This window comes from Echeneis naucrates, chromosome 16 (assembly GCF_900963305.1).
Source record: "Echeneis naucrates chromosome 16, fEcheNa1.1, whole genome shotgun sequence".
Classification (NCBI taxonomy): Eukaryota; Metazoa; Chordata; class Actinopteri; order Carangiformes; family Echeneidae; genus Echeneis; species Echeneis naucrates.
Window position 1 is genome coordinate 23,944,172 of NC_042526.1, and position 14,341 is coordinate 23,958,512.

Here is a 14,341-nt window from a genome sequence, read left to right on the forward strand (position 1 = left end):
CTCCAGGATATCACCTGGTGCCACACAATGTTGTGGAGGATGCAGCAGCCAGCAAACACAGGCGAGATCTCCAGGGCTGGTGATTTCAGTCATGCTCCTTGCCTTTGCATGGTACCTGTTCAACTACGCCTCAACGTGGCCTGTTGAGGCCATTCACTGCAGTTCAAAATCACCAAATCAATACTTTGCAGCATGTTTAAAGAGACAGAAAGAGGGCTCTTACTTGCTACAGGGTGGTGGTATGGGGCCATGATGGCAAAAAGACTCAGCAGGAATGGATATCAGTAACCACCTGATGGATATAAGGTCTGCTGGGCCGGGAAATGGAGGCTCTTCAAAGGTTAAGTGCTTGATCTACAGATCCTGGATTTCTGATTTAAGCACCTGTTGAGTAACAGATGCCCCGCAGCATGTGCATCATTTCTTCTGTAGCTCTGCAGGAGGAAAAATTTGTTTGCCAGCACAGTAGCATGGCTCACGGCCAGCAAGGAGAGGCCTCCACAGACTCTATGTCCTCTGGCTTGGGGAAATAAATGACCCCGTGGAGGACAGTCATCATTTCCCCATGACGCTGTGGGCTGTTCTACCTTCTGTGGCCAAAAGCATGGCAAAAATGTCTGCCATTACCCAGGAGGAGGCTACACAGGCAGCCAATACAGCCTGACCAGGACCTCACTTTCATTTCTCCATGCATGGAATTTTTTGCCTGGGGAGCATCTGGACCAGCATACAGATGCTGTTCCTTCAGCTCCAAAAAGAGCAAGGCAAGGATAGACAGATAGTCTTTCACTATCGCATACCTTTTAATGGTCTTTGGTCAAAGGCCAAAGGAAACTATTTTCAACTTTTTAGAATTTAACAGTTTATTAATTGTTGTACTTATTACAAATTATATTGATGCTTATGCTTGTTAATGTGATTTAAGATTTGTCCAACTACATTCTAAATGTATAGATGAAGGACTTACATCTGTATCATACACATTAAGTTCATGACACAGGTGGAGGTTCAGGTACTTATTGCATTAATGTATAGTGATGTCTATGTATTTAACTAAGACTGTTCCTTAGTACCAAGAAAAAAAACTGCAGGTATCACAGGAAAATCCATTTCAAGGAAATTCATATCACTCGGCAGACTTAGCAACTACTGTTACAAACTTTGTAGTCACCATTCACACATTTTTCAACTTTTTAAAGTAAGACTATACAATGTATGAAGGTAAAATGACTTAGTTTGCTGTCATATTAACATGGAATTTCTAATGTATTAGTAGTTAATGTTGTCAGAAACATTTATTTTACTGGAAACCACCACAAAATTGTATGCATGGTGCAGGTCTCGCCCACTTGGATAGCACATTTGCACACCAGGGTTAGGTTAGGTTAATGAGTCTTTTGGAAGTCAGCCATTTTGACACCTTTAAAGAATTCTCCCTGCAGCTCTAATCCAAATGACCTCACATTGGCAACATGATGCTCTGTAGCACCACCTGGTGGGCATTATTAACTAACCGAGTTGAATTGGTGGGACTGTGCCGTTCGTCGCTGCTTGCAGCTGTACTTTTGTTCCTTGTAAGGCTAAATAAAAAGATTTTTCCATTATCTCAATGCAGCAAATGAGTTCAGAAGTTGCATGTTTAACTTGAAATGCCACCTTATGATGGGGAGGGGTTGAATACACTGAAGTTAGCATTTGTCCCTGGCACTATGGCTTCCATTACAGAAGAAAAATTCATGCAGCGGATGGTTCCTCAGGGATTCAAATGTAAGTATGACGTATAAGCAACTCCTTTCTATTTTAAAAAGTGATTCACGCACCAAATGCAAGACAGCTGTCCTTCCCATGCAAAGACACATACACCTACAAGACAATTAACAAAACTTGAAACCTTTATTTCAGATTTCATTTTTTACAAAAAACAACCAACAGTTAAGTGCACCTTGGAATGCTTGTTGGTAAATGGACCCAGAGTGTTTTCATGATTGCTTGATGTTAAAGCTCTTCGGGTGCTTTAAGATGGCAGCCACTGACACAAAATGACCCAGGTGGCCTCTATGATTCCCTCCCTCCCCCAACCAGTCCTGTTTCCTCTGATCTGATCCAGCAGCACGTTACTCCTTGGCCACAGCGAATGGCTTTTCCACGTCAATTTTGCCACAATCGTGGATGATGACGTCTTTAAGAGGCTTGTCGCGGCCGTCTGTCTTTGTGCTCTCGATCTTATCCACCACATCCTGGACGACAAAAGAATTACAAGGTCTTAATTTTTCCATAATTGACACCAATGCTCATCTCAGTGAACTTTTTGGCCTTTTTTGGATATTTGGCCTCTTAAGTGTATAGATATGTAGAATATAATACAATATAATACAATACATGACCTTGAGGTCTGGTGGCAGGCAACTGCAGCTGATAATGGCAGTTTTAAGGTTCTTTACTCCATATGGAGCAGATTGTGATAAGAGCTATACGATCTATATAACACTTGCTCTAAGTATTAGTACAACTTCAGAAAAGGTCAGAAGCTGCAGTGAGTTGTTACTAGAAGGTGGCAAAACTTGCTGATGGCACTGAAGTTGAATGGCACCTCTGGAAACAGACGCTTGCAAGTGCAGGTAAGAAGTGTCACGCTGACTGCTCAATTTATGTTCTAGACTGCCAAGCAGACAGCAAGCTGTTGTGCCATAGCAAAATGAATACAATGGTAATACTAAGATAAATCACATGCAGCAAAGGGCCAACCTGTCACAGCAGTGGAGCCTGAGGATCAGGGCCAAATGTCCCACCATGCGAGTGAAAGACACCCCCATGTTAGCCTTTAATATATTCACAACTGAGCCAGGAAAGTAAAATGAGTGACTTTGTGTTACACAGAGGCTGTGCGGTGACGTCAGCAAACAGCTGACCTGAGTAAATGTAGTTCTATTACATGTGTCCATCTCATTTCATTTCATTTATATTCACTGTGCACCTGAGGATGGCAGATGGCAGCAAACTGGCGTTTATATTGGTCTGACATGGCCCACTGCCCACCCCACCCACACTCTGTTTGGCATTTCATCAGTTACTGACTGTGGAGGTGTTGGTAAATGGCAACACTTCAGATCTGCTTCCTCTCATATGTGATCATCACCGACACTCACCATTCCTTCCAGAACTTTTCCAAAGACAACGTGTTTGCCATCCAGCCATGGAGTCTGAACAGTGGTGATGAAGAACTGGGAGCCATTGGTGTCTTTGCCAGCGTTGGCCATGCTGAGCCAGCCGGCGCCGTAGTGCTTCAGCTTAAAGTTCTCATCGGGGAAACGGTCACCATAGATGCTCTTGCCTTAAAGAAATATATTTGAACATTCAAATCTGTTACAGGAAGATTCAATCAGTCTGTGAGCTTGTTACGTTGCTTCCATGTAGCAACCTTTGCACCTCATTCTGTTGACCTGATTTCTGCCAAATGTTTTTTTACTTTATCACCTTCTCTGGTCATGAATTCTGGAGAGTACAGGGACACTGAGACAGACAATCGCCAAATGTCAAACTGTTTCACTGCAACGTGGCACTTGTGAAACAGTTTTGGTATGAAGCAGCTTAAAACTACTCTATTCTTCCTCTGGCTTCACATAAATGTATAAAAGAATGAAATGACTATTCATACATTTTCATAAAAGCCTTAAGTAATTGGAGATGTCAAAACTTTAGATAAGACAGAAATAGAAGAGGATTCACAACAAACAGCTTGGTTGCTTTGGTTTATACACATAAAAAGGCCGACGTAGAGACAGCCCTCAAGGCATAACATGTTCAGCACAGCAGTGATATATAATCAGACATGCAAGTTCAATAAAAACTTGCATTTCTCCTAATAGGGGTGTAACAGTATATGTGTTGGCACAAATACATGGACTAGAAATATTACCACGCTAGTGCAAAGGAGAACTGCTCACCACTCCTCGTTTCCTCCGAGTGACTGCACACTATCACAAGTTGTTGTCGAGCCATCCTAGTGTACCTCGTGTAGCATGTAGCATGCAGCACTGAGCAAATTTGAGTTAACTAATCTAAAGAATGACCCAGTCTAACGTTAGCAAAGACGACGCACGCAGAGCCATCTGGCAACTCATCTTAGCATCATCTTTTCTGTTTTCTACACTGAAGAATTACACATGTGAGTAAGACCTAGACCCGTACCAAAATGTAATGAACCGTTATTTCAAAACTGAGGTATGTACTGAACTGTGGCTTTAGTGTGTTACACTCCTAGCTCTTAATAAAGGTGATTCTGTGGCCGTCTTACCTCCAGTGCCATCTCCTCGGGTGAAGTCTCCACCCTGGATCATGAACTCCTTGATGACTCTGTGGAACTTGCTGCCTTTGTAACCAAATCCTTTCTGTTTGATTAGAACAAACCAACAACATAAATATTAAGAACCTGAACCATATCACCTGTCATACATATATTTTAAACCATATGGAAGTGGCATCAGGTGTCTACAGGTGAATACCAATGTGATTTTGGGAACATAAAAAGATGCTGCTCGTTTAACTCTGCACTCAGCAGAACTCTGAAATCTTCTTTATGCCCTGATAGTGTGTAAAAACTAATGTGCCTCCACAGGAGGAGTCGGACGAATACAGTCACAATCACCATTATTACAGATTTTGACAGTATGATTATAAAGTGTCATTCATGCCAAATGTTTTTATTACTTTTAAATATTTATTTAACAAGCACACACACTAGATGTAAACCACAGTGTTGTAGTATAGATCAATTGTTGCGTACCTTCAATTGGCATCACTTATAACAACCCCGGTGATCCTTTTAATAACTGTTGTTCACTATCGTCTTCCCCTCACTTTTTGCATGGAAAAACAAACCCACAACAATGTGGGTGCACATTATATCCTAATTATATAAAACTGTACAACAAACTGACACCAAGCCTTTGAATTCCTCACCTCTCCTGTTGCCAGGGCAACAAAGTTGTCAACGGTTTTAGGAACAGTTTTGCCAAACACACCGATGACGACTCTTCCCACATCTTCATCTCCAATTCTGATGTCGAAGAAGACCTGGAAAAGAGGGACAGAGACAAAGTGACCTTCTCTACCTTTACTTTGTACTGATTACAGATGCAACAATATTCAATGTTTTATTGAACCGTTCAATACACAAAAGGCAAACAACGGTGTGTCGGCCCATCACAAAACTTTATCAGAACTTGGTAAAGCTCATGCTGTGAGATTAAAGGGGAGTAGAGACAGCAGCACTGCAGCCAATCAGGGCTCGGCATGCAAAGGCTGGAAAAGATAGTGGAGAGTAAACATGGCGAGTGAACAGGACTCAGAAAACTGAAGAGTTGGAGAGGCGCCGTCCTCTCAAGTTACCGCGATGTGGGATCATTTTGGATTTAGCGTTGACTATGCTGATGTTATAACTATTCTGAATTGATGCTACACTTAATGTCATGTTCACATTTGTTGATTGTTCCCTTTTTGGTGATACACTTTCTGCATTTGTGCTATTCTCATATTCTATTTGCAACAGTTGAGTAGTTTCTAATTATGGTGGCTACAATAATGTTTGCCATTTATTTTTTTATTGGCTACTGTTCTGTTTTCTTCGTGGAAGGGTGTTACATGCAATATATTGCCTTTTCTAGTGAGTAGTTTTATATTAAGATACGGAAACCGTACCTTCACCGTGGGATAACTGTACCGTTGCATCAGCACTACTGATGCCTTAAACCACATGAGGGGGGTTTACGCAGCTAAACAGACAGTCATTCAATGGATTAAAGTCGTAACGCACTGATTTCTCTTGTGTTTTTGCACTTATTTACTGCAAAGCTAAGAACAGCACTTAATTCAAGGAGAAAATGATCCTATGGTCGAGTGTGTGCCTACAGCTATTTCTGTGTCATGGCATTCGGCCAAGATTATTTTAAAGAGACATTCAGAAGTTATAGGGCAGTGCTTCAAAGATTAATTAGAAATTTTCATTTTAGATTAGGAGTGCTGTCAGGATTTGCTCCCAGCAAAGGATGGTGTCTTGAACTTTTCAGCTGAGAAGTCAATGATCATGTCTAACAAAGGAAAGAACAAAGGACAGTTTTGGAGCTTATAGATGACTAACAGTATTTTTTTTTTGACGATGAAAGCGGTGGTGGATTTAATCCTTTGAGATAAGATGATCTAAGATTTTAATTCTCACCAGAGTATAGGTATTTTCTCCTCAGTGCTCTTTTGTCAAATTATTACAAATTAGTTAGGATTACATTTGGGCTCTCTGGTCAGGAAGTTTTAGCAGAGGACATGGTCTGATCGGTAGACAAAGAGCCTGGGGGACCTGGTGACTACTCCAAAGCACCTTTGGAGCTGCAGACGTGGACAAAGCTGACACAGACAACATCTGAGGCTCCATGAGCTGCAGCTTCAGGCGACGTGGAGCACACACCGCCCGTTCAGGCCGGAGTGGCCGTAGTTAGCTTCACTCAGCCTCCACACTGCTGTCTCAGTGTAGAAGCAGCAGCTCCCTGGCTGCATCCTGCACTGGACGAGCACGAAACAGCAGCCACGGTTAGCTTAGCTCCTAGCCGTTAGCCAAGGATGGACGGCAGCGGGCTAACTTAGGTAGTGACGTGGCTTTAAACGCCGCTAGCCGCTAGCTCTGAAAGCTAACAGTAGAGAGAGCTTTGATTCCCCTTTAGTGGGGGGCAGCGGCCTGCAGCCGGTAGCCTGTAGCCTGTGGCCTGCAGCCTGCAGCTTGTAGCTTGTAGCCTGCGGCCTGCAGCTTGTAGCCTGTAGCCGGTAGCCTGCAGCCGGTAGCCTGCAGCCGGTAGCCTGCAGCCGGTAGCCTGCAGCCGGTAGCCTGCAGCCGGTAGCCTGCAGCCGGTAGCCTGTAGCCTGTAGCCTGCAGCCGGTAGCCGGTAGCCGGTAGCCGGTAGCCTGCAGCCTGCAGCCTGTAGCCGGTAGCCGGTAGCCGGTAGCCACCTACCTTCGCAGTCACTTTGGGGCCTTTCTTCTTCTCGTCGGCGGAGGAGCCATTCGGGAAGGCGAGGAAAATCAACGATCCCACAATGACCGTGACAGCGACGAAGAACTTCATCCTTCTCTCGCAGAGTCTCAGCATCAACGAGGAGAAAAAGAGCAGCCGGGGCGGCCTGACAGATGAGTTAGCTCTATAAACACCGGAGCAGGGTGGGTGGGGTCTGGGGTGGAGACTGCAGCTGCGGCCGCTCCGGGCTAAGCTGCCTCGTCCGCGTCAGCGGAGCTCTGATTGGTGCACGTCCCAACGCCTTTCAGCCAATCAGGTGCAGCCGCGTTAACGCTCTGTTCAGTCACAGCTGAGAGATGACAACAGGAAGACAGCCGTGGAGACATTGGATGGTCACGTCGTGCACAGCTCGGACCCCAACATGACTATAAACTTTCATCAGCTCCCCCCTAGCTGCAGAAACAGCTCAACCTTCATCCTCCAGCGCTCCATGCTCTCAAAATCTAGTTCTAAGACATTCATTTCATCTGCTGCAAAGTTGTCTCTCTGACTGCTTTTATTCTAACAGTGTGTTAAGTAATAAACACAAAAGATTTTGTGCAAGATAACACTTAGCCATTAAGTATGCAACATATCTATTGTTTTCTTTGACCTTGTCAAACACACCATCCTTCTGTGTGTTCTGTGAAAACACATTTCAACACAAATGTCTGTTGAGCTATTTGAACCCCCTCAACACAACAAATGCGATATTTGTTTCCCAAAAAAATTAATTTAATTTCTCTGCATTAATATTAACATCCTAGGAGCAGCTTTTTCCATTATTCCAAGATTCCATAATGCACCAATTGTGGAGTGACTTGCATAAGGCTTATTTATGACTCTTGTGAATCAGGCTCCAGGGCTCCATGATTCATGCAAGGCTCAGCTCAGCTCAGTGACCTACTGGTGCATCCTCCTGAACAAATCATGGTCTTACAAACGTTGAACCTAGGTGCTTTTTTCTCTCTCTCTCTCTCTCTCTCTCTCTCTCTCTCTCTCTCTCTCTCTCTCTCTCTCTCTCTCTCTCTCTCTCTCTCTCTCTCTCTCTCTCTCTCTCTCTCTCTCTCTCTCTCTCTCTCTCTCTCTCTCTCTCTCTCCCACTCTCAACCCAATCGGTCGAGGCAGATGGCCGCCCCCCCTGAGCCTGGTTCTGCTCGAGGTTTCTGCCTCTTAAAGGAAGTTTTTCCTGCTCATCGGGGATCTGTTGGGTCTCTTTAAATAAATTTATAAAGAGTTTGGTCTAGACCTGCTCTATATGTCAAGTGCCTTGATGTAACTTTGTTATGATTTGGCGCTATACAAATAAATCTGATTTGATTTGATTTTGACTTTACGGCCCATGAGGGTTTGTGCTCCTTTTCTCTTTGCTGGTGATCATCAGCAGGAAAAAACACAAGTTACTTCTGCCACCATTTATGATTCATATATTCACGTACAATGACTTGACACCTGGTAAATGATTTTAAAATACCTGCTGATTATTGTTCACTCAAGAAACAAATTATATAACTCACCATTTTATCACTGACAAATGTATGCAATAATTCCCAGCAACACAATCACTTCTGTTCATACAGTTTAATGGAAAACTACAAGTAAATGAAAGCAATGTTAAAAACATGACCAAAACTATGAAATGAGTAAAGGTGAAGAGATTGTACTTGCTATAAAATGAAGAATGATTTGGAGGTTACGTTCACCATTTACAGGCACATCTGCCACCACCTACTAGTGCAAAGAATTAGTTATGCTGAATGCCATACATCATCTTTTCATTGTCTGTTTGCATTAAGACTCCATTATTATTGCATGCCTTCAGTGGCCATTTGAGGTATACAAAAACATTGTTCTGATGGTTACTTACTGCATATCTAACATGATGCAGGAGATTTAAGACAAGTTCACAAGAAAACAACAAACAACCCATGAAAAACACACATTTTCTTTTGTGCTAGAATTTCTAGCAGGAGGTTTGTTTTCCTGCAGTGGAAACTTCTTTGGTTCCCGCTCAAATCCTGTCATAACTAAGGGAACTCGGTACCTGAAAAGAAAAGCAAAACAAGAAGCCAACTAGGACAGTAATCCAGACAATGTATGAGTTGGACCACAAGTTAATAATTCATTTAACTGAATTTATTGCCAACCAAGTCTTTTAATCAGCTGGCATCTACTAGTGAACTGAGCTCTACTGCATAAAGATGGCTCCCTTTCAAAATCCAATTGAAACATGTAACATTTTAGTATGTAATCTAAAATTGAACTAAAATAACTTTTACAGTGGGAGTGTTTGGACCAAAAGACTCAACGTGTAAAAAAAAAAATAAAAAGCAACTGAGGAAACACATATGCTTGCCTGCTCCAGTATTTTCATCCTCTCAGGACAAAAAAAAGTCAAGTATATTTGGGTAAATGTACTAGAAGAAACAAAGAACATCAAGTATACCACTTGTATTCCATCATATAGTAAAAGATGCTCATCAGTTTCCAGTCAGTTAAATGTGTGTGTGTGTGTGTGTATTTATACATCTCAGAGGGATGGCTGATGTGACGCTTCATTTTAAGTTCGATTGGCTCTGAAAGAGGAATACAATATTTAATAATTAGATTGAAATTATTCTATTTTCTCAAGGCACAGTATTCTTAAGATATGCAGATCAAGCTAAATTAAGTAAGCCAAGAATTCTCTTTTGTTTGTGAAGATGGCTTTAATCTGTGCACAGTGCATAGAGACAGACAGCCTCACAGCCCAGTCGGGTCCAGTTCTATAAAGTCCTGCGTCAGTGTCCGCTGGAGGATTTGAGGACACAGGACGCTGGCTCAGGCCGGAGGACTCATCAGGCAGGATTTAAAAACTATCGTCACTATGGTCACATTTTTCAACTCAGGAGTGTTGGGAAGGAGGATACAGAACCTGGTTCAGGTTCAGAAACATGACGCCAGCTGCATTCACCTGAGCTTAACTGGATTCTTTCAGCTCATCTCATCAACATTTACCAGTGAAAGAGTGCAGAGATTCAGACCTCAAAAGGGCTGCAGGTTCTTGAACTCTGAGTAAACTAGTCCCTCTGCTGAGATGGCGTCCCCGAGCCCAACTGTCCGAAGTGGCTGTTTGCAGACCAAAACTGGTGTGAAATGGAAGGTGACGTTACCACGACGCCACACTGCAACGGGCTCCACTGGGTTCAGGGACAACTTCTCTCGTGGCTCAGAGTGTGAGCTGTGAAACTCCAGTGGGGCTTTGAGCTCCACTTTGCTAACATCGACAGCCTGGAGGCCACAGGCCTGACTGCTGGCCACTCGAGCTCCGGCCATCACTGCTGCCACTTGGTTCCCCCAGTATCCATTCACTGTGGCCAGGATGTGGTAGGCCAGCGTGTGGAAGTGAATGCGAGTGAGGTCTGCCTCAGACGACGGTTCGCTGCGCCCTTGCTGCTCCAGGATCCAGAGGAGGATGTCACTGACCTGGCCCACGTCCGGAATGCCTTTCCAGGCAGCCAAGTCTGCATGAGGCCCCTCTCCAGCCTGAGAGAGGAAAAGCAGCTCCTGCTCATTCAGCCCGATGGAGCTGACAATGGGCATAACCTGCTAACAGGAAACAGAGGAAAAACTTTAATTAAATATACAGAACTCTTTAGGGATTTGTGAAATTTGAGCACAGTCATATTTCTGTGTGAGAGGCTTGATGTTAGACGCCCTGAGACAATGGTTTTCCACATGTACCTCCTGCATTATGCTGTTCATGTAGTCTCTGTCAGTCATGCTGGCCAGCTCCAGGTGGATGGGAATATCCTTACCAATGTCAGATATGGCTGAAACGGCCTGCAAATGGGAAAGAACAACCGCCACAATTTATCATAATGTTAAGTCCACAGCTTTAAGGAGCTTCTTAACTGGAGAGAATCCCAGTAAAAAATTACATTCAACATTACAGCAAAGGATTTTCCAAAGCAAAGTTTCCAAATTGTTTCAGCTGATGAATGTCACCATTTTTTTGTATTATCTAAACCATTATTCAAAGAACTAATGTCTTAATATCTATGCAGAGAGAAATAACTCACTACATCTCTGTGATTTGCAATGAACGAGTCACATCATGTCAACCAACACATTTGCTGATTACAACAAATCAGCTTTCAGTCACTGACCTCTTTCAGGCGCTCCTCCCACACGTCTCGGCCCTGACCCTCCATCATGTGGAGCCCCGACAGGACCACCAGATCAGGCTGAAACTCCTCCAGGCTAGCCACGAACGTTTCCAGTGAACTCATTTCCCCATTGGATATGTCGTGGGAGAAGATGAAGCGGTTGGCTTGAGGTGCCTGAGTTGAACCCCACTGTTCACCTGGAGACAGAGACAGAATACAAAAACAACATTAGAATTATCCACATTGAGAGAATAAATGGCTCTGGCAAAGTGTTACAGATCATTTAGCAGCCACAGCCTGCTCTTCTCCTTACCTGCTTTATATTCCAGGATGAGGTGAAACTCATCTGTCTCCTGGAGAGAATCTGGGGGAACAACTATCTGCTCATCCAGCAACTCATGAAGTTTAGGACCCACTGGTCCACATAACAACACCTGCGGTGGAAATAAAAATTACAACACTCAATTAAGCCAATCTGGTTTATTTGTATTGAAAAGCTGTTCGTGAGTCGGGCTGTAATTTAGCAGAAAAGATTTGCTAATTTACCATCAGATCAGAATACGTGGCAAGCTTCTGACCAATGAGAGCAGCGTTCCCTCCCACATAAAGCTGCAAGGAAATAAAAGTACAGCTCATCTGAAAGAACAACACTAAAAAGGGATAAAAAAAGACAGAAATTCCTCTTTTGAGAACATTGAGGAGTTAAGTTAGCCTTGCCTTCGCACCGGGGTATTCTGCTGCTGCACGTGCAATCCTCTGAAAGACCTCTTTGTCGCTGAAGAAGCGCTCTGCAGCCGCTCCACGCCCCATGTAATGGATGAAGGCTTCCTTCAAGTCCTCTTTGGAGCGTAACACTTCGTGATCCAAGCCGGTGCCCGGGTCCACAGCCAGAGCCTGCAGCAGGCCCACGCCAGAGACAACCACGTCCACACAGGCATTCACACTGAACCAAAGAGAATATCGGAGGGGTTTAATATAAAGTAAAGTCATTCATATATGAATCATTGCAGTTTAACAGATTTTTATATTTCAATTTTATTCTAGCACAAATCGCAAATACTTCTGAGGATACACAATGTATTATTATTTTTTTAATGTGCAAATTACATGATAGTGGCACTATATTGGCATTGATCCTGAGAGTTGTCAAACTCCTATTTTAACCCTTTAACTCCTTAGCTTATCGGTCATAGCAGTCACTAGTGGAGTTGCGTGGGGTAGAGATGTGTAACTGAACATCAAGTGGCAAAAACATTTATGATCAAGATTTAGGGTGAGAGCTACTTTACTAATTTCTGTGTAGGCTATTTGAGCAGTCACCAAGTTAAGGTTAAGACCTGTTTCATGCCAATTTGACGATAAGAATACCTAGAATACCTTATTTGATGTATTCACTTCATATATTTGTTTAATAAGAATAAAAATAACGATCACATCCATAAATTTGACCAATCTTTTAACACTAAACCTTGCCCTCCTTACAACGGGCTAAAGGTATGTAAATGAAGTGAAAGAAGCCTTTAATATCCCTAAAGGTGTTTTTTTCATTTCAATAAATGCCTTCCTATCATTGTAAATGTTTGTGTTATGTTTGTAACTTCAGTTGGCATGTTAGAGAAAAATAATTCACTCTCAAATTATTCCCTCACTGCTCCCCTTGGTATAAACAGTCTATCCCTTTAGTGGGCAGGCCTTCATCTCGGCCAATCACCATGCAACACCTTTTTAAACCACTGACGTGTGGTGGCTGCTCTGAAGCAGCCTAAAGGCTATTGGACAGGTACAGTCAGCAACACAATTCAGTGGAGCACTGCTGCCTTGGACCAGGCCATCTGAGCTGGGACTGACTCACAATCACACATTTCTTCTATCCACAGTGTGCAGTGGAGCTGCGAGAGCGAAGATACCAAAGTGGATACCAACTGCAGGTTTTTAGGGCTGAGGAAAGGCGTCTCTCTCTTTGAGAAATCCATGTGAGAGTTCAACTCGGTAACTCACCCGACAGCCACTTTACTCCACTGTCGGGTTGGTAAAGTTATCAAAGTCTCCCAGGCAGTAGAGATCACTTGCTCGAGGCTGTTCTGGCTGTTCAGACTGTGAGACGATGACTGAAAGATTGGCAGGCTGACATAATGCAGAATCTGATGGGGAAGGTCCTGGCCGCCATGGTAGAAATAACCAACAGCTAACGCCAGCAGAGCTGCTGCTGAAGCCTTCCTCCACATGATGCTCCCACACAATCCTGCAACAAAGGAAATTACTCACTTTCTCATTTAAACCCTTAGAACTCAAAAAAACCAACCAGCTGATTTCTTGTGCTCATCATTAATGGCACATACCACCAAAGGAGCTGGTATGTAGAGATACCACAAATTTTAAGTTTGCAATTAAAGACACTGATGCTGTTTCAACAATCTGTCAAATACATGCACACATTTGTTCCATCAAATGTTGATTATTGAAAACTTGATGCAATGATGCTGAAGCCGTGTTAAAATCTCCATCATGTCCATAAAATAGCCCGATTTGGTGATTTGCAATAATGACAATGACATAATCAGTGTATTTACATCCAGTAAAATGAATTTTACACAGAGAATTGATGAGGAAACATGATCATGGATTGGACTTTGGGTCATTTCTACATCTGTAAATGAGCCATACGTGCAGGTTGTGAACTTAGTTCCAGCTCCACTTGGTGCTAACGTGGACACAGTTTGTTAGCTCCGAGCTAGCAGCGGCTTTAGCCGGCTCGGTTCTGGGGGCTGCTTCAGAGTCCGGCTCGGTTCGGGGGACTGCTTCAGAGTCCGGCTCGGTTCTGGGGGCTGCTTCAGAGTCCGGCTCGGTTCGGGGGACTGCTTCAGAGTCCGGCTCGGTCTCCTCCAGCTTCATTTCACCGCCGCTGAGGAAGCAGAGGTGTGTTAGCGGCACGTACCGATTAACGTGCGGCCGTCCGGGTCGTCCGTCGGGAGAGGAGCCGGTTTCCTGCCCCTTCAGTGCTGTGGACGCCGCCGGCAGAGGGAGAGAGCCGGGGAGCTGGAGACCGGCAGGTCGGCACAAGTCATTGAAGGAGCGGCGACGACCGGGACACACACAAACATACAGAGACACACGTATACACACACCGTTAGGGCTTCCGTCCACCGCCCCGCGCATG

The 14,341-nt window shown here is 43.8% G+C and overlaps 2 protein-coding genes across 3 annotated transcripts; both read right to left on the reverse strand.

Annotated features, from left to right (window-relative positions):
* Nucleotides 1-1,874: 1,874 nt before the first annotated feature.
* ppib (peptidylprolyl isomerase B (cyclophilin B)) lies at nt 1,875-7,210 on the reverse strand. The gene is made up of 5 exons (XM_029522269.1): nt 6,998-7,210; nt 4,960-5,073; nt 4,295-4,388; nt 3,147-3,331; nt 1,875-2,237 (listed from the first exon to the last, which is right to left on the reverse strand). Exons 1-5 carry the CDS (start codon nt 7,130-7,132, stop codon nt 2,115-2,117), a joined length of 651 nt encoding a protein of 216 aa, XP_029378129.1. The 5' UTR covers nt 7,133-7,210; the 3' UTR covers nt 1,875-2,114.
* A 1,394-nt stretch (nt 7,211-8,604) lies between these two features.
* adpgk (ADP-dependent glucokinase) lies at nt 8,605-14,341 on the reverse strand. Of its 2 annotated transcripts, none has more exons than XM_029522267.1 (8): nt 14,120-14,341; nt 13,183-13,426; nt 11,902-12,127; nt 11,731-11,793; nt 11,498-11,618; nt 11,185-11,381; nt 10,760-10,858; nt 8,605-10,621 (listed from the first exon to the last, which is right to left on the reverse strand). In XM_029522267.1, the coding sequence occupies exons 2-8, from the start codon at nt 13,407-13,409 to the stop codon at nt 10,061-10,063; spliced, it is 1,494 nt and encodes a 497-aa protein (XP_029378127.1). In that variant the 5' UTR covers nt 13,410-13,426; nt 14,120-14,341; the 3' UTR covers nt 8,605-10,060. The 2 variants fall into 2 exon arrangements, with proteins under 2 accessions (XP_029378127.1, XP_029378126.1); XM_029522266.1 differs by having other exon boundaries at nt 8,605-10,624.